Source organism: Neolamprologus brichardi, chromosome 2 (genome assembly GCF_056152115.1).
Source record: "Neolamprologus brichardi isolate AB-2024 chromosome 2, ASM5615211v1, whole genome shotgun sequence".
In the NCBI taxonomy this organism is placed as follows: domain Eukaryota; kingdom Metazoa; phylum Chordata; class Actinopteri; order Cichliformes; family Cichlidae; genus Neolamprologus; species Neolamprologus brichardi.
In genome coordinates, this window is record NC_142105.1 from 30,701,644 (window position 1) to 30,720,420 (window position 18,777).

General features: G+C 40.5%; 1 protein-coding gene across 1 annotated transcript; it reads right to left on the reverse strand.

The window, feature by feature from the left end:
- Positions 1-478: 478 nt before the first annotated feature.
- On the reverse strand, positions 479-18,205 carry si:rp71-46j2.7 (uncharacterized). Its single transcript, XM_087850949.1, has 16 exons — positions 17,888-18,205; positions 17,407-17,503; positions 15,657-15,870; positions 15,228-15,370; positions 12,776-12,950; positions 12,568-12,623; positions 10,876-11,072; positions 10,670-10,780; positions 10,388-10,513; positions 7,208-7,306; positions 6,976-7,131; positions 3,939-4,524; positions 1,673-1,736; positions 1,406-1,584; positions 1,233-1,321; positions 479-1,116 (listed from the first exon to the last, which is right to left on the reverse strand). Exons 1-16 carry the CDS (start codon positions 18,071-18,073, stop codon positions 1,039-1,041), a joined length of 2,556 nt encoding a protein of 851 aa, XP_087707075.1. The 5' UTR covers positions 18,074-18,205; the 3' UTR covers positions 479-1,038.
- Between the last annotated feature and the right edge of the window lie 572 nt (positions 18,206-18,777).

Below are 18,777 nucleotides of genomic sequence, written 5' to 3' on the forward strand. Positions count from 1 at the left end.
TGTGACCTGGACCAGAATAATCCTGTCATGTACAATTTTCATAATGAAACCGCATGAATATAAAAGTAGCATCTAGTAACATCGGTTTTGTTTTGTTCTTTTAATTAGAACTGAAAAACAAAAGCATTTCCCATTTTTAAAAATCTGAATTGGCCTCATTTTTAAGACCGTACTCATTATTCTATGAAACATGTAGACCCGCTAAACATATGTGACTGGGAATGAAATAAATAAATGGTGTCTGCACGTTAACAAGGTATTTTAATCCAGTGAATTTATAACCGTAATTATTTTCATACACCTCACACTTCACTAACGCGATTTCCCTTAGAGGATTAACCCATTTAAACCGCATGAATCATCTTTTGCTCAGGTTTTGCTTCAAAGAAAATGTGCTGCTGGTATCAGAAGCCAATTTAGAGCTCACATTTACACAGTTTCAGTCTAATTTTAAGTTATACACAAAGACGATATAACCTTTATTAAAATATTTTATTTGGAACAATTCACATTTGCATAATTTCAAGTTTCCACTGACAGCTGTGGCGGCAGGGTTTTGACACATTCAGGCAATTTGAAATTGTGAGATATTTTGTTTTCACAATAGTTGAAAAAAGTTAAAACTCTAACAGAGTATAAACCATACAGAAATTCTCAAAGTGAAAACATTTTTTGAAAAACGATTAAATCATGCAGAGTGAAATTCAACCTGTAAATATAACGTATAGGTCACTTTCTTCTCTTGAGGTCAACAATAAAAGTTAAATATTTAAAGTTGGCTCCCACAAAGAATGTTTTCCAGTACACACCAGTCACAATTCATTAACCTGACATGTGAAGGTATACAAAAGCAGTTCACGATACAAAATATTCACAGTACTTTTGAAGTAAAAATGATATACGTATGAAAAGGCTGCGAAACATGTGGTCTCAAACGTTTTAAGGCATTTTAAGATGATTAATAAATAACTGGATATTTTAAAAACTTCAGCAGAGGTAAAAACAGGCGGTCACCGATCAGCTGGTGGAGGTGGTCACTTATTGCAGAACAGCAGCGCTCGCATTCAGCGAAAACTCACTGGGGAGAAATTCTCTCAATAGAAACGACAGGAGCATCTGTTACGGGAGTGGAGACGTGAGAAAGAAAGATTTATGTGCAACATACAGTGAAAAGTGAGAATTTGATACGAAAAAAAATGAGGTGTGCTGAAAAAGGAAGTTTGGATACTCACGTAAACCAGGGTTTTGTTTTCCTCTCTGTCCTGGAAAAGATTGAAAACAGACTCCATGTCTGTCTTCTTCAGGAACAAAACATTTGAATCTATGGCAAAGACAAAAACAAAACAACTTTAGATGGATTACTAAGTGCCAAATCAACTGCTGCACTGCAGAAAGGTGTCGTTACATTTGGCATTGATGAGGTTATGCGCTCGATCCCTGGTCTTGTCCTTCTCCTCATCGGTACGAGGAGGATGAGGCGTTGGTGGAGGAGACTCTGGCCACAGTTTGCTACGCAGATTGTCGATGTACGAAGCCATCTGCGCCTGTGTTGGGTTCACCTTTCTTAGGAAAGAGTTCACTTTCCTGGAGAAAAATATGCAAAACTCATGAGTCATTCATAGACTGGGATATAACAATGTTTGACCCGTGGGAGCGCGCTGGTGCCACTTACTTTTTCAAAATGGGCATAAAAGGTTTCAGAACCGTGTCGAAGATATTTATGAGGAAGGAGTTTCCTGTAAGGGAAATAAGAGTGTTAGTGTCATCTTAGAGTAGCACCATGTTGCATGTTTTTAGTTTGTCTTAACTTGCCAGTAAAGGGTGGGAAAAACATCCAAGTAATCAGACACAGCAACGTAGCTTTATAAAACTCATTAGCTCACTCAATGTTGCACTGTGTTCAGTACCAAAGTGCCAAATACAAGCATCATACATAATGTGATGCTTCTAGAAGGTTGTGTAGGTTCTAATGTGAAGTGCTTTTTGTCTTATTTGCACACGATAACAGAATTATTTCAGGAAAACAAAAAAAAAAAAAAAAGGTCCAGTATCATTAGCCCCCCTGCTGCTGTGCAGTGACAGGCTTTACCTTTGTAATTCTCAGTGCTTGTAAAGTCAAGTTAAAACTGAAGGTTATCTTCCAATTTACACACAGTATGAAAACGTCTTCAAAGAGTTGAGCTGTCATTTGTGAAAGCACTGTGCCAAAAACAAAAGAAATCAGTTTGGACTTGAGAAAAAGAATTGTTGATGCTCACAAAGCAGGGGATGGATATATAAAGTTATCACAGCAAAGTTATCACAGAAGTATCATCAAGAAACTCAAAAAGCCACAATAAAGAACAAACCTGCCAGAGATGGGAAGAGTGTGGAAAGGAAACTAGTGAGCGATGTGACTAAAGAACAACTGTCATGACTTGGCCAATATGGGAACTGTAGGCTCAAAGAAGACCAAAGCTTTTGCAGGAGAAACAACTTCAAGCCAGACTAAAGTAAGCTAAAGACAACCTTGAGAAAGATTATCTATACTGGAAGTTTGTCCTGTAGACAGATGAAGTGAAACTAGAGCTATTTGAACAAAGAGATGCTGCTTATGTTTAGAGAAACACAGCAGAGGTGTGCAATCCGAAGAGCACAGAACCCACAGTGAAACACAGTGGTGGGAGTATAACAGCGCCTGAATGCTGAAACTGGGAATCTGGTTAAGGTGGAAGGAATCGTAAAGAAGGATGGATATGTGAATATTCTGACAGAAAACAAGCAGTCAGCAGCGAAACTGGGTGTGGGTTATTGCTTTGTCTTCCAACATGACAGCAACCAGTCGCGTCCCATTAAATTGGATGACTAAAAGATCAAATCTGGAAGAACTAAAGAGATGAAGAATGGGCTGCGAGTGCTCAGGAGACGCATGCAAGACTTGTTGAAAACAGTAAACGACGGCAGGCTGTCCAACAAAAACAATCACAACTGACTGTTGGCATCAGTGGGGTTAATCATTTGGCCCCTGGTAGTTTGTCTTTTATGAAATCATTTTATTTCTGTGTGCAAAGTAAAAATAATGTAATCATCTAAAATAAAACTTTGATGTTGTCTGTGCTAAAAGCATTCCTCGCTCCGTTTAACACCTCTTGGGGAATACTGTCATACGTGGGCTAATAATTCTGTTCATCTGCACATCAAGCTGTAGCTGCACAGATGGACGTCTGCATAACATGAGGTACAACACCACTGTAAAGCCCAGAGGCAAATCTCTCATTTGTAGGTTTAAGATATAAAAATAAAATTGGCTTGTTAACTCTCTCAAAGTGCCAAATTATAAAAAAAGATACAATGTAATCCAATTTAAGTGTCAAAACATAATCCAATAGACGTTCTGAACTATTACAGCTTTTATCATAAAGAATATAAACAGACATTTTTCTGCCTTTGAGCTTGTTGCAGTTTATTTCAGTACTGGGAGGGGTGTGGGGGGCTTTCATGATTGTCAGGTTTGCCTGAGGTTGATAAATCACAGCGAACATCAAGGCTGCACTTTTGTCTAAGACTTCTTTTGTGACCTGCATGATTTTAATCTGCACTTTCGATGCAAAAAGGTTTTTATTTTTGCAGAAAATCTTTTGAGAACATAATGCGGCTGCCAGCTGTCAGCCCTTCATTGTGTGAGAGAGTGAATGCACCACTCTTGGGTTTGCTCTCATCTTAAAATACCACATGACTGTTCACACAGACCAAATACTCACTACAAAGGATTAACTTTCTCAGGCAAGTTTCAAATCTCTACAGGTTAATTTTGTTCTTGTACTGAAATGAACCAAAGCAGCTGTTTGCCTCGTCTTCAAAGGAATGCATTAATAAATATAAAAAGCTACAATGTGCTTTAAAAATGTTGAGTGAAGTATACATGACAGTACAAAGTGGCTTTAAACATTAAAACAAACCAGATATTTCTTTCAGCAGATCAAATATGGCTTTGGTCGCCTCCAGCTGTTCCCTGTTGACTTGGTTCTTTAGAGCCTGGGAGTTGTCCCCTCTCTGCAGTGTAGCCTGTGCCTCCTTTCCTTTCGCCTTGCACAGTCCTCCGGACCTAAAACACGTTTTCTCCCTTTTATTGGACCTCGCACTGAAGTGAAGCCTCGACGAGCCCTCTGGACCCTCCCGCTGCAAGCCCGAGTCAGACACATCTTCCTCACTGCCGTTTTTTGAGGCCAGAGACTCGTGTGATCTATATCGGCCAAATCCTTTGAAGAGTGTTTTAAAGTGAGAGGTTAAGGGATTATCAGAGTCCTCGTTTTTTTCTTGGGAGCCGTTTTCATTTGAAGACTTTGAGTCAACAGAAGGCTGTGGATTAATGTCAGTCTCCTCAGGCAGTTCTAAAGGGGAATCGTACTGGGAGATAACAATAGATGGAAGAGTTTGACTGGGGACATCAGAGGCACTGTGGTTCTCCAAAGACTGAGCTGTTGATTCTAGTTGCAGAGATGACATTGTGTTTTCATCTGGGGCTCCGGGCTGTATGCTCAAGTTCTGCAAAGTAAACAAAACAATCTCTTTGTGAAGGCTGTCCCTGAGGCACTGGCCTTTCTGACTGTACTCAGCGACAGAGCTGAGACTAAATAAATCCATATGTTTGCTCACTAAGAAATATTTAAAGGGGAATTACATCAAGTCTACATGAAGTTTCTTGTTACACGAAATGCTGTACATCATTTCTGCAGCTCTAGAAGAAGTCTAAAACATTTTCTCAGTTTGACCTTTAGACAGATGCTACCAACATGCATTTGCAGGCTATCAAGTTGAATTATGTGAACCAGCAGACCAAAATTCAACTTCACTATGGGTACCACTGTGCATCACTACTTCCCTGCTGACCTGCTTTACCTTCCCCAAAAGATCCTCCCTCTCTCTCTGCTGGGGTGTGGATAGCACAGCATGCTACATGTGCCCAGTTTCTGTTATGCAAATGAGGTCTACACCACATTAGCCAATAAGCATTCTGCAGATAATTCCCACACTTAGAATGACCAAAGTTTACAACACCGTCACTGGGTTTGGGTCATATTGAACAAAACAAAGTCAGTTTATATAGTTTAAGTCCTCAAAGATCCTTTAGAAATCTTTTCACATCTACAGGTATTGCCTCCTGATGGTCATTAAAAAGAATGCAGGTTTAAGGTTCTTCCACGTTGCTTTGAGGGACTTCTTTTCACACCTTGAAGCTATACCACATTTTACCCATCTGTAGTCAATTCCCATCTTTTCAAAAAGTATTACATTTTTAAAACTGCATAGCATTTTTGTTTTCCTCTTTTGTGACAACTATACTGGGAATTTATTTCCAATTCGCTCCATAAAAGTGGAGAAGCTGAAGCCTACACTAGCTGTCATAGGACAAGAGGCAGAGCCCAGCCTGGGCAGTCTCCATTCTGTTACAGGGGTCAGAGAGACAACCAACCATTCAAGTGGATTTTATAGTCCAGCAGATGTAGCACGTTCACTGTCCACTAGCTGGGGTTGGGGATGGCCCGTCTGCCTACAAATAGCTCTGTTGCCAGATAGAGACACTGTACAGTGTGTGGTACAACCAGCCCGTGGATCACGGTTGTTTGTGCTGTTGTTGGTCAGTCAGCCAGCGGTGACGAGGCAAAATTATAATATATATAAACAGTTTACCACACTGTTTCACAAAGAACTGAAGTGAAACAGTGTGGTAAACTGTCCACAGCAGGCAGTGGCTGTGCTTTTTATGCCAAATCTTTTAGTCTTCAATCTGGAGTTGTGCTTCACACCTACAGTCAATAACAATGGCCCTGTGGGAGTAAGCTGGAGTACCTGCAGAAAACCCATGCAAGCCTTTTAGTTTAATTCATTTTAAATTATGGCAGTGGCTACTGGTCTCTACCCACTGCCAATTTCCAAACGTGGTAATATAATTATAATTTATAAACCAACTGTACACGAGCAATAACAGCACCTGTAGATATCAGAGCAAATATCACCATCTATAAATGTCCAGCTGATGTTCAATGAAAAGGAAAGCTAATGCAAAGAAATCAAAAGGATGTTTTTAAAGTTGTTAAGATGGTATTTTTTTCTTCCACATTTTCTCTTGGAGCCAGATGTTACAAAAGCATTAGCACCACTTTCTTATAACAAAAAGTTTAAAAAAAAAGAAGAAGCTAAAAATCAATAAAAATAAGCAGCACACTGGTGATGTCTTGGACTGTTCTTAACCGTTTCTAAAGCTTCCCACCACATTAGATTTAACTTCTGTTTTGAGTTTGCAATTTAGAAATGAATTTAAATATCCTTAAAAAGAGAGAAGGTAGAAATGAATCGTTTCGCACTACGAGACGCCGATTCTGTTTGTCAAAATAAATGTTGAACGCAGCAGCACTACAGTAAGTCCAACAGAAGCAGTCATACAATCAGACAAGTTATACATCGGCCAAGAGTTTATCAAAATGATCCAAATTACTTTTTTTTTTGAAACAGTGGTCACCTTTGCTTAAAATAATCTCTCTTTGCACAGGAAATCAGTGTGTGCATCTGTGTCTACAACTGAAATCAGGTCGATATTAACCAGGAAGTCACTCTGAGCGACGTTTACAGCTGACAGTTTGAGTAATCATTTTTCCTTTTGCTTTTGTTTTCTCCGAAAAATAAGTGTCTAATGGCAGGTTTAGACTACCCCAAATTTTTGTTTAGTTAGTTGGTCATATACCGCTCATCCCATGACAGCTGGGCTGAAGATCACCAGGGCACAATCAATCAGGTGTGCCCAGAAACTGATGTGGCATACTCCACAAGTCTGTCTGCTTCTGTGCTCTTATCCCATCTGACAGTTTTTCAACGTTACGAGATTTCAGAAACCTCGATGAAATCATTCTTAATATTACCAGAACTAAAAGCAAAACTCAGTTACCTTGGAAACACTCTAAAATGACTAGTTGATTAAAAGTGGCAGTGAAACATTACCTCATCTTCTTCGTAGCTGGGAGTGAGGAAGTAAGCCAAGCCGCTGAGCAGGCCCCAAACGCCTCCGTGTTTCTCCTCATTCAGGAGTTTGTCAAGCGGGCAGAGGAACTGAAATACTGGTTGAGTGTGGCCGATCAGATTATCGGAAACCAGTTCCTGGGAAGGGAAATGACACATTGTTAAGACATGACACACTTTAAGTGTTTATCTATCAACCTGTGATCTCTCTCACTTGCAGGAAGTGCTCCACTGATACTCTTGCTTCTTCTTTAACTTTATCGCTGACCTCCATCTCCTCCTTCACCAAGACCCCGGGTAGGCTGGTGGAGTCCTGGATAAAGACAAGAAAAAAAAGAAAACAATTAAAAGCCTAAAGCTGACCTAAGAGACCTTAATCAGTTTTTACAGTTGAAGGCTTAGAACTGTAACAGGTGGTCATCAAAGCGCTGTCTGTTCACCTGTGAACTCCTCGTACGTGATGAGGATTTGTGCAAGCTCAGGCATCTCAAGTTTCTTATCTTTAGCACATGTTATGATGTCGCCTAGTAACTACCTACCAACGTGCTAAACAACTCCTCTGTAGCATCTATGCACCTTAGACAAGCATCCGTATCATTTTGATATCAGTATAACAACATTTCATTTACATCCACAAAGCTTCAGTTATATGATGTTGGAATCACCTTTGACTAATGATAATAATAGTGTAGAATGGGCAAATACTAGTCAATATAACTGAAAACATTTCTCAATGTTTCATGCTGACATTTCGGCTGCTGGGAACGCCTCGTAATGAATACAGACTGAAAAGGCGCGCGTGGCATTTCAAAATAATAGGTCGCTCATTTAATTCTTAGGAAATGCAGTCTCACTATACTGCTACCAAGAAGTTAATACATGCACTGTAGTTCACACCAGCTCCACCTCAACTCTTGAGTCAATGCTTCCCTGAATGTAAACGCCAAAATTATCAAGTCTTTCATGAGATAACACTAATGTTACATTTACAATGTAAAGATAAAATATAACTATAAAACATAAGAGCATGGTGTGCTTATTTTGTATTTTATCTCTTTTTTGTTTGTATTTTTTATGTGATGAAGACCTTTTTATTGCTAATGCACACAGCAGCAAGGTTTCAGTGACATCTTCCCAAGTTGCACTGTTTTTGGTACAAGACTGAAACTTTTCTAAACCAGCATAGGGAGAAAGGACGACTTAAAATAGGTAGAAGTTTTATTTGGAATGAAACTTGTCCTTTAGACATTTGAGGACATAGCTTGCCTTCTCATCGCTCACTGACAAGCACTTTTCAAAAACCAAGTGACAGACACTAATTGAAAAGGTGATTGACGTCCCCTCACTTCTGTATCATTATCTCGTTTGCTTGCATGCACCTTGGACATGATCATCCATCCACCTTAAATCCACCACAGTGCCTACACAAGGAGACGCACAGCCAGATCCTCTCACAGTCACATCTAGTCAAATCACCGTGTCTTTGGACTGTGGGAGGAAGCTCAAATATCCAGAGGAAAACCACGACTGTGCTAAACACTGCTTCACAGTGCCTCCCTGCATGCGAAGTCAATGACTCAGATAATCATTCAATTCACAGAGGATCAAGCCAATAATTGATTTAATTCAACAAGACTCTCCGTAGCTCCCCAAACACAGTTCAGCTTAGTGAAAGGAAGGGAAGCAAATCCAGTGACAAGTCAATCTAGGTAAGTTAACTTTATTTATACCCATACGTAAGGTAAATTTGCTTTACAGAAAAATGATAGCATTTGGCATCCCTTCAAAAACAGACATACCTAATAAATATAAACCTCACTGTAGCACATATATAGTAATTTAACGTTTCGAATCAAAAACAGTTCTTATTTAATTCAGTAACAGCAACAGGGACAAAGCTGTTTTTATAACGCTTTGTCCTGAGGAAAGAAGCTGAAATTCACCCCGTAGAGGATGGGAACCATTTTTAAGGATTTATAAAGCCTGTTTAGAGAACAGGGAGGCTGAACAAGACTGTGGCTCACCTATCAGACGACTGGACCATCTCACGATCCGATTCAGTGAGTTTTTCTCTGTGACAGAGGTCTGACCAACCCAAACAAAGGATAAAACAGACTCAACAAAAGAACGATAAAACTAAGTTAAAATTTTTTGGCCAATGTGGAAATGAGCAAGTTTCCTGAGGCAGTAAAGGTGCTGGTGACCCTTTTTACAAACTGTTTTGCAATTCTGATCAAAGTTCAGTTTTTACATAATGACAGGGAGGAATGAAATTCAGCTAATACTTTATTCTATTTATAATAACTACATTCATTGAGCAATTCGTTACATAAATCTGTTTAACTGCTTCTTAGTACGAATATCTAATCGGCCAATCACATGGCAGTCGATGCACGTAGACATAGTCAAGACAATCTGCTGTATTTCAAACCGAGGATCAGAATGAGAAAGAAAGGCAATTTAACAGTCTTTGAATTTGGAATTTGTCCGTTTTTTTGTGACAGATGGGCCGATCTGCCTATTTCAGACACTGCTGCTCTCCTGTGATTTTCCCACAATCATCTCTAGTGTTCAAAGGAAAAAGAAAATATCCACTCAGCATCAGCTCTCTGGGTGAAAATGTCTTGTTGATGCCAGTGGCCAAAGGAGAATGGCCAGACTGTTTGAGTTTATAGGAATGTAAAGTTACAACCAAGGCATGTAGAATAGTATCTCTGAACAAGCAACATGCAGATAAACTACAGCAGAAGACCACACTGGGTTTCAATCATTTCCGCTAAGGGAACTCAGGCTACAATTCCCGCAGCCCCACCAAAAGAGGAAAACAGCGACTGGGAAAGCACTGCCTGCTCTTACAAGTCCTTTTCTGCTGCAACTTCTGGATGGCATGGATCCATCCTTACCTTGAATCAACGGTTCAGGCTAGTGGTGCTGCTGTAATGGTGCTGAGATGCACTTTACACATAATCTTCTGATAGTACACCACATTACAAAGCTCAAATCATCTCAAACTGGTTTAGTGTAGCTGCCATCACCAGTGTGTGAATGGGTGGATGACTGGATGTGTAAAGCGCTTTGGGGTCCTTAGGGACTAGTAAAGCGCTATACAAATACAGTATGGCCACAATCTCCAGATGTCAATCCAGTATGGGCACCCTTAGGATGTGGTGGAATGGAAGATTGACATGATTAATGTGCACCCAACCGCAGGAACTGTGTGATGCCATCATGTCAGTGTGGACCAAAATCTTTGATTGTTGGGGTTTTCTCTGTAAAATTGTAGCGTCTTGTACCTTACAATATAACTGTGCAAATCAGAAGTCAACAAACCAGTTTAAGGGAGAAAACTGGGAACAAAGATACAACAAAACAGAACTTTCATTTGTCCTTTTACCTGCCATCTGTTGCTGAAGTGTACAATATCCATGTAGCTCTTCTTGATGTCCCATTGGAGGTTCTCAGGACTGTCTTTTTCCTCCAGGTGAACAGTGAAGATTATCTTCTCATCCTCCCAGTCAGCCTACAATGCAGTAAACCACTGTTAAAAAACAAAAAAAATCCAGCTCAAAACTTTAACATGTCACCCAAGGACATTGTGCTTGCTATTACAAGGCCTCTGCAGACAGATAACAAGCCTCCAGGACTTTCCACACCGTCACTGATATTTATAACTCACATTTGGGATGCTGACAGCCCAGCGGCCAACGCGCCACATCTCATATGACAGCTTGAATTCGATCATGTCCTCCTGGACGGCTGTCAGGTAGTCCTCCAGATCACCATCTTCCTAATGGTGTATAGCCAAAAGCAGTAATGAATCTGTCGTGTCTGGCAAATTACCGTCTTCATTTTATAACACTGCATTATATGAAGCAGCCTTACCCCGTCAGAGTCTTCCTCCTCCTGGCTGCGAATGGAGCCCTCCCTGCTGCTGACATTGTCATCGCTGGACACGTCTCCCATGTAGGCTGTGATCTTCAGCAACCGCTCCCGCTCCATCTTTTTCATCTTCTTTTTCTTGGCTTTCTTTAACTTTATCTTGTGCACAAACTTTGACCATCCTTCCTTTAACTTGTTGCCTAAAATAGAAAAGAAAAAGCCCAAAAGACATACATTACATTGCGAGAGAGACATCTTTATTTTCACTCACGTTTATACTCAAATTATTAGAGGTGGCAATCACCATACATCCCACGATACGATATTATCACAATACTTAATGCACGATACGATATTATTGCAATTTTTAAAAAATATTTTGCAATATTCAGATTCTGTACATAAAGGTAAACTTTATCAATATTCATTTTATCTAATAACAAAGTCTCACACTCAGTCTTTCTCTCATTTCAGTTTTATTGTTGACAAACTGAACGGTTTGTATTACAGTCTAGTCCAACTTAACTGAATGCAACCATCTGGTACAATTATAGCTATTCTGAACTATGCAGTTTATGAAAACTATGCAGCCCCTTCAGCAACTGAAGAATTTGAAAGTAAATTAAAACAAAATATAATTTTACATTAAATTAAAAAAAAGTTTTAAACTTAATTAAAATAAAACATGTCTTAAATTAAAATAAGTAAACTGTCCAAAAAAAAAAAAAGTTAAACATATTTGGACAGTGAAGGAATGTCAGGATTCTTGCTCTCTGAAGTCAGAGCATGTTCCATTCCACAAAAACTTTTTTTGTAACAAAGTATCGATTTCTGCTGTCCCTGTATCGATACATTATTAGCAAACAAAATATCACGATGCTACACAGTATCGATTTTTTTCCCCCACCCCTACAAATTATGTCCCTCTCTCTCTCGTATATGCATTTGTATTTGCATACAACAACGAACTCTCGATAATGAACACCACTTTGGCTGAAAAACAGGAATACGCTTGCATTGTGAGGAAGTGTAGCAACAGTGGGTGGTGAGACAATGTGAGAGAAAAAGTAGTCCCAAAACAGCACGCGCTCAGCTAGGCATGACAGCAGGCAAGCATGATCAGCCTTTCAATGTTATGATCTATGTGACAGCATAACAATTAATAAAAATCACATCAGACTGAAATAAATGTCAGAGATCATAACAAATGAGTGTTTCTGATGCAACCATTGGAGAAGATTTGTATATTTATCATATCACAAGGTTCATTATTCTGACATAATCCATTCTTATTAAGACATCATTACTGTTGGATTGATCAGAGTTGCATGAAGACATGGCAGGAATTATTCGGCATTCTGCTTGAGGTTTGTGTAATTAGCCGTCTGGACAAACAAGCAAGATAAACAGGGGACTAATTCTGCACTGAAAGGGAGGCCGGTAAAGGAAATCAACATGTCACATAGCTCGCGACACATTCATCAAACAGTTGTAGTACAAGACGTTGCACAAGCACGGTCATCTACCCTCAGAACACCCACCACCCACTCCATCTGCCTTCTCCCTCAAGTCCCTCATGTTTAAAATATTTTCTTGCTGGTAAAAGGATAAATCTAGAAACCGCATGTACCATTTCCCACAGTTTCACAGAGCTTTGGATTGAATAAGCTGCTACAATTCGATCACTAAACGCACCTTTCCCTTTACCCTTGGTCCTGGTGCCGTCTGAATTCCCTGTGCCGTGCGAGCTCCTGCGGGGGGAGAGAAGAAGAAAAAAAACGCCACCAAACAAATCCAGGTCAATTCCAATTTCAGACGCAGAAGGTGGCAGTTACAGTCATTGCTTTGAGGCTCACTACGGTTCAGTCAAGTCAGCGGGGTGCAAAAGATGACAGCCACTCACACATCACTATCTCCCCCCTCGCCTTTGCTCTCCTGTGAAGCCAGAGAGGCTTTTTCGGTGTCTGATCCATAGAGCTCCTCCACGGAGTTTTTGGATGTCACGATGGCAAGCTGGCTCACCACTAGCTGGTTCAGATTGTCAGGGTCAGAAAGCCATGCCACCAAATGTCCCAATCCTGAGAAAACAGCCAACATTAATACACGGTTCTGTTGGAATCACTAATATTGCTATTTGATCAGTAATTGTAGCTCCAACAGTTAAATGACTGGCTAAACATACTGGGAAATGCACTCATTTTTTGGTGAGAAGCCCAAAATCCCTGCGATATGCCTGAATAAATAACACTTAACAGTGGCCTCCTGGTTAGTTATTAGTTTAGTGTAATCCTGCAAGGTTGTGTCACCTACGCCTCATAGCTCTTGAGGTGGCTGGCAAGTTGCTGCCAGGAAAACTGATTAATGGGCAGCATCCTCAACTGTTTAAAAACCTCTAAATTCAGCCTTGAGTTATGTCTGCTTTGAGTCAGATTGCATTTTTTGCAAAGCAGGTCCCACGAGAGTAGCAACTGTCGCAGCCTGTTGGCGACTCTCCAGTTAGCTTTGCAGTATCCCAGTAACGTAGGACTCCCACGCAGGCGTTTAAGACAAAACATTCACCGTTTAACACTGCACTTAAACTGCTTTGCAAATTACATGTAACTTGACTTTTGAGGGGTTTTGTTCCAACCGCTGTACGAGTTTGTTGTATTCATTCAAAGGTTTTTTGCTGTTATGTAGCCTTGATTAAAAGGCTTTTTCATTTAAAATATAAATTTGCCTTTTCTCATTATGAAAGCTTGTAAGACAAAAACAAATCATTTATATGTTAATTGCTCTGCTTTTGTGGTTTGAACACCCTTCAGTCTGTGTTTTGATGGGGAGCTACCACTGAGTTACCCACGAAGCCTAAAAGCCTGGATTATCAGTAAACAAACTAAATCAGCCAACTTTTGAGAGCATGTAAGGAATGAAAGGTGTACCACCCACCCAGTTTCCACTTGGAAGTGTTGAAATCTGGATTTCTATCCATCTATTTCCTTAACTACTCATTCAATTTATGGTAGTACGGGGTGCTAGAAAATAGAGGGCTACAGTCTTTTTCATATGAAAAGGAAACTGACAGAAGAGTGCCTGACACCCACCCTCCACTTGTCCAGTTTCCTAATTTTTATTATTATTTTTTTTAATTTTTTTAAACTTAAGACACTGCACAGCATGCCAAAATATGTTGCCAAATTTGAATTGTTTGAGAATCACCTTGTTGTTGCTGTCAAACTGTGTTGTCTTTGGGGTTTTTCATAAATTCAGCAAAAGAAATGGGAACAAATGACGAGTTTTTGTCACATGCTGTTAGCAACAAAGTCCCTGAAGGCACAATTCAAAATGGGATCTTTGCAAAGTTTCCTGTTCATACAACACTGGTTCATCCGTCGAGTTAGGCGTCTTTTTTATACTGGAATGGAGCTTTAACCAGACTATCAGTAAAACAGGAAAAGTAATGACCCAACTGATCAGCAACATGATTATCCTAGTTACCAAATACTGTAGGTGTATTTCTCAGAGGTAATTCTGGTGGTACTTTACTTAAGCATGCATGTATTGCACGTGCAAGCGTTGAGGTTTGGTGACAATCCAAAGGAGAAGCAGTAACTAAGCCACTCGCACCTTCAAAATGGCCAGCAGAAAAGCAGCGCTAGACACACCCCTGATGCATACGGACCCTACAACCCCCATAAAAGAAGCACGTGTCATGCACACTTCAGATTTTACACATATTATGCGAGATACAACATGCTGCTTCCAGCTTTATATTTAAGACAGTGCTCGCATAAAACTTGCAATAAGAGAAAATTAAAGCATTTCCTCAAAATATTAAGTGTCACATCAACTCCTCTGTGAAATGAATAACTGGAATTGATAAAACAAACCATAGTGCTAGAGTAAATGAGTATTCAGAATTTTTCCTGCAACGCTGAAGCTACAAATAACGTTGCCAACTACTCCAAATCTTTTAGTTACGGATCTATGAGCAGTTGCCAGAAATTAGCACTTTCTAGCCACCAAACAGCAGAGCAGAATGGACGTGCATATCATTTTTTAACTACAGCTGTAAAAATCACTTATTGTCACTGAGCAACATGCGTAATTGCAAAAACCTACCCCACAGCAAGTCTCTCTCCGGATGAAGCATTTCATCTGTTATTATAAAAATGACAAAACCCCGAGGGGGGGGGGGGATTGGCAGATCACTGCAGAAGGAGCCTTCTTTTTATGTAACCTAAGATTCATGTCTAAGCTCTACAATGCCACTGACAATAAGGGATTACACACAACTCGCACTCCTCAAAGAATTCATGTGAGGCTTAGTCCTTATATAAGACTGTTGCTGCAGAGATGATTTAATGCTTCCTTACCCTTTAAGGCAATGATCTCGTTTAAGGCACAGCGGTTGACTTCTTGGCCCCAGAGAGATTTGGGGAAAAGGTTACATACCAGAGCATCAGAGAGCTCTCGGAGAACTGCAATCTCCTTTGCTCTGGACATAAACAAGAGCTGTCTGAAAGAAAGCAAAAGAACGAGAACAGGAACTATGAGTAAGTGCTCAGTGTTTATCGCCACGAGTAAGTGCGTGATCATAATCTTAATTCTGATGTGGCACGCCACTCTTAAAACTATGTGCCTTAGGAAAAATGCATTATCGCAAGGTACAGTAAAAAGTAAATTATTCATAGGTGATAAAAAACACTGGAGGTATTTATGGAGTTGTCAAATGTTACTGAGTGCAAAGAAGCAACAACATGAATTCTGAATCCTATTAAATAAAAGAAAGTGTAAAGCTTCACCTGTCAGACTGCTTCGCATTATGCAAGTGCTGGGTCAAAATCCGAATGGAGCCCACGACTGCGTGGGAGACATCAAAGTCTTTGGCTCTTTCAATGATGCGGTCGATTACAAAGTCGAATTCCCTGCTGAGAACCTGGTGCAGGGGCTGCTGCTCGCACGACTCGGGGACGGTGTACCAAGGCAGGACCAGCTGAGCGTAGGCGCATTCAAACACTGCGAGGACAGCAGGCACGCACAGCAAGTCAGTCACAAAGGAAAGTTACAGTCACACTGTGTTCCCATGCTCACCTCCTGAGCATCAAATTCAAGAACTGCGCTGACTTTTAAGCTGTTTTTTAAGCAAAATTCAAGCTCCCACTTCTGAAGTCCAGAATTATTCATATAAATCTTGGCACACATTTCCGTGACGAGATTTTGAAGACCAGGCCATCTGGAGTTCAGCTACTCAGCTGTGAATTCACTGAGCATGTTTTTTGTTGTTGTTTTCTTCATATTAGCACAACTTCAGTTTTATTTCACAGATACGCTGAGAAACGTCAAATACAAGTGATAATGTGGGGCTGTTACAGTTTCTCATTTAATTTGCAGGGATATTTGAGAATTAATATTTAGCAATTAACTGGCCACTTCATTAGTTAATGACAATTACAATTACATCGTCAACACCACCCAGAACTGTTGATACAAGGCAGGATGAATCCACGCTTTCATGTTGTTTACTCCAAGCTGACTCGAACTTCTCCTCTGACCCCTAGCATCAACAAAGCATTTTAAGCCCAGGGAACCGCTGCTCACTGGATATTTTTTCTTTTTTAAGTCCATTTTCTGTAAACCAGAACCAGAACGAGAGCTGTGAAAACCCCAGTAAATGCACAGTTTGCGAAATACTCAGACCAACTCATGTAGCACCAAAACCTTACGCCACATTCAACGAAATTTAAAGTCACCTTTCTCCCCATTCCTCATGCCTACTTCAAATGTCACCAGGTCACCTTGATTTGTATGCATTGCTAAATATACCGAGTTGTTGCCAGCTAAACGGGTGCACCAATCAAACTTCCAGGTGGGTGCATATTTAATGTACAAGACACCTGCAAACTATCTGGCATTTTTCATTTTGTTTGTATAAAAATGAAACAAGATTTATGCAAAATTAAAAAGTGTTCTTATTAAATATTCTTGAGTGACTTTAGAGATGTTTGTGGTGCCCAATAGATACAGACATAAGCCGCAAATGGTAGACAGCCTATTTGTTTGTATCAATCTAAAAACAGGAAGAAGAAAAAGAAGAAGCTGTATTATCTTTTTACTTTATCACAAGTTTGCAGATCTCTGCAAGAAGAGGAAAAACTGTTTAAAAACCTCATATGGTGTGGGCTTACCACAAACCAATTACCAGTGCTCAAAAGAGCATAAATAAACAAAGCTTTATAAAAACCTCCATCTTATTTCCTGCTTAACAGTCACAGTGATGTGTAGCATACCCATCTGCTGTGGGTGTGCTGGTGAGCTTTTTCTTCCTTGAAATCCCTCCCCATTCTGTGTAACAGGAGCTCCAGTTCCAGTCTGTGTCAATGCAAAACTGTTCTTTACAACTATATCAAGTCAAAACAGAACTGAAAATCTGCTGAGACAGGCCGGACTTTTACCCCTCAACTTCAGTCCTCATGTAAAGCACTGCTAACCTGCAATGACACACAGTCCCGTCCCCTACAGACAAATTACTCCACTGCAAAAGACATGCTTCACCTTGCTGTAAAGATCTCTTCACATGCGGATACTGAGACTCCAGCGGCACAGCCAGGTCCGGTGTGTCTCCATCAATCAAGTCATCAACAACAGTTTCCTGCAAAACAGGAACACTGTGAATTAAAGGCCAGGGGATATAAAATTACAGCATTAAAGTGCAGGACTCTGGAAACCTGTTTTACCAGGCCTCGGTAGGAAAAAAAAGGCACCCCAGGCTACACTTTCATTTTTAATGTACATCTTCAGAGTTCAGGTGTGTGTGTAAACATGGGAGATGACCCACCTACGCTTTGGTGTGGTCTTTTGTTAAAGTTATAAGGAAAAACAAGCAACAACCCTCACCGGTGATTCATAGAAGGGTGACAAGGTGATACAAAATACCATCACGTGACTGTGAAACGCACCTCACGCTCACAATTGTAATTATTAACACTTCTACGGTGGTTTTGCAACTAGTTTTAACACAAACTGCGCAAACTACCTGAACTGTGTCGTCCTTCGCCTCTTCGTCCGTCTGTGTGCCGCTCTCTCGCCCGCTGACTGCAGACAGCAGCGGGGTGGAAATGCAAAGAAGAAAACATAAGTACTGAGTCAGTGTGCGTCCGCAGTCTGAGCAATACCAAACCAAGCCGAGGGTTATGGCGATGGACAAGCGCCATAGATACATGTTCCTTCCTTACAACAGGCTCTTTTTGCTCGTATCTGTGACTTCGAGCCTGACTGTGTTACATTCAGCCAGAGTAGGTTTGTTCGCCCACATCTTTTGCGCGGACAAGAAGCGACTGTTTCCTCTTAGCGCGAAGTCACACAGCGGAAAAAGCGAACTTTATTGAACCGCTTTAAAGCTGCGCTGTGATTGGCTGGGGGCAGGCCCCGAGTGCCGACTAGTTAATTGTATGAGGGCGCCATCTACAGGCGACACCTTTACCTGACAGCGAGAGTGGCACAATACGACTCTATTCAAAATTAGCCGTAAGCACCAAAACTCGAGTTATTTACGAATATGATACTTGATTGGTGATTCCCTCCTTTGTTCATTGAAGAATTAACTTAGACCGCATCTCTAATCTTTCATTACCGTTTTGTTTTTTTGTTTTTTTGCTGGTTTATCTTAAATACTACTGCTTTGGCGAACCAACCAAAGCAGTGGACAGGCAGGGTGGAGGTCAGGGGTGATTAGTAACAGAAAGACAGCAGCAGGAGTGAAAGGGAATATTTAGAAGATAGTAGTGAGACCTGGTATGATGTATGGTTTAAAGAAGGTGGCACTGATGAAAAGGGTGCTGAAGATGGAGCTTCCAGGCAGGAGGAAAATAGAGGGGTCTCAGAGAAGGTTCGTAAAAGGAGAGCATGCGGAGGGTTGGTGTGATA

Bases quoted from the DNA above. Each gene is read 5' to 3' on its own strand.
- si:rp71-46j2.7 (XM_087850949.1), bottom strand. From the start codon at position 18,073: ATGTATCTATGGCGCTTGTCCATCGCCATAACCCTCGGCTTGGTTTGG. The intron at 10,781-10,875 runs GTAAGGCTGCTT...ATACACCATTAG, and splicing joins AGGAGGAAGACTCTGACGGG to GAAGATGGTGATCTGGAGGA. The intron at 1,585-1,672 runs GTAAGTGGCACC...ATTTTTCTCCAG, and splicing joins TTTATGCCCATTTTGAAAAA to GAAAGTGAACTCTTTCCTAA.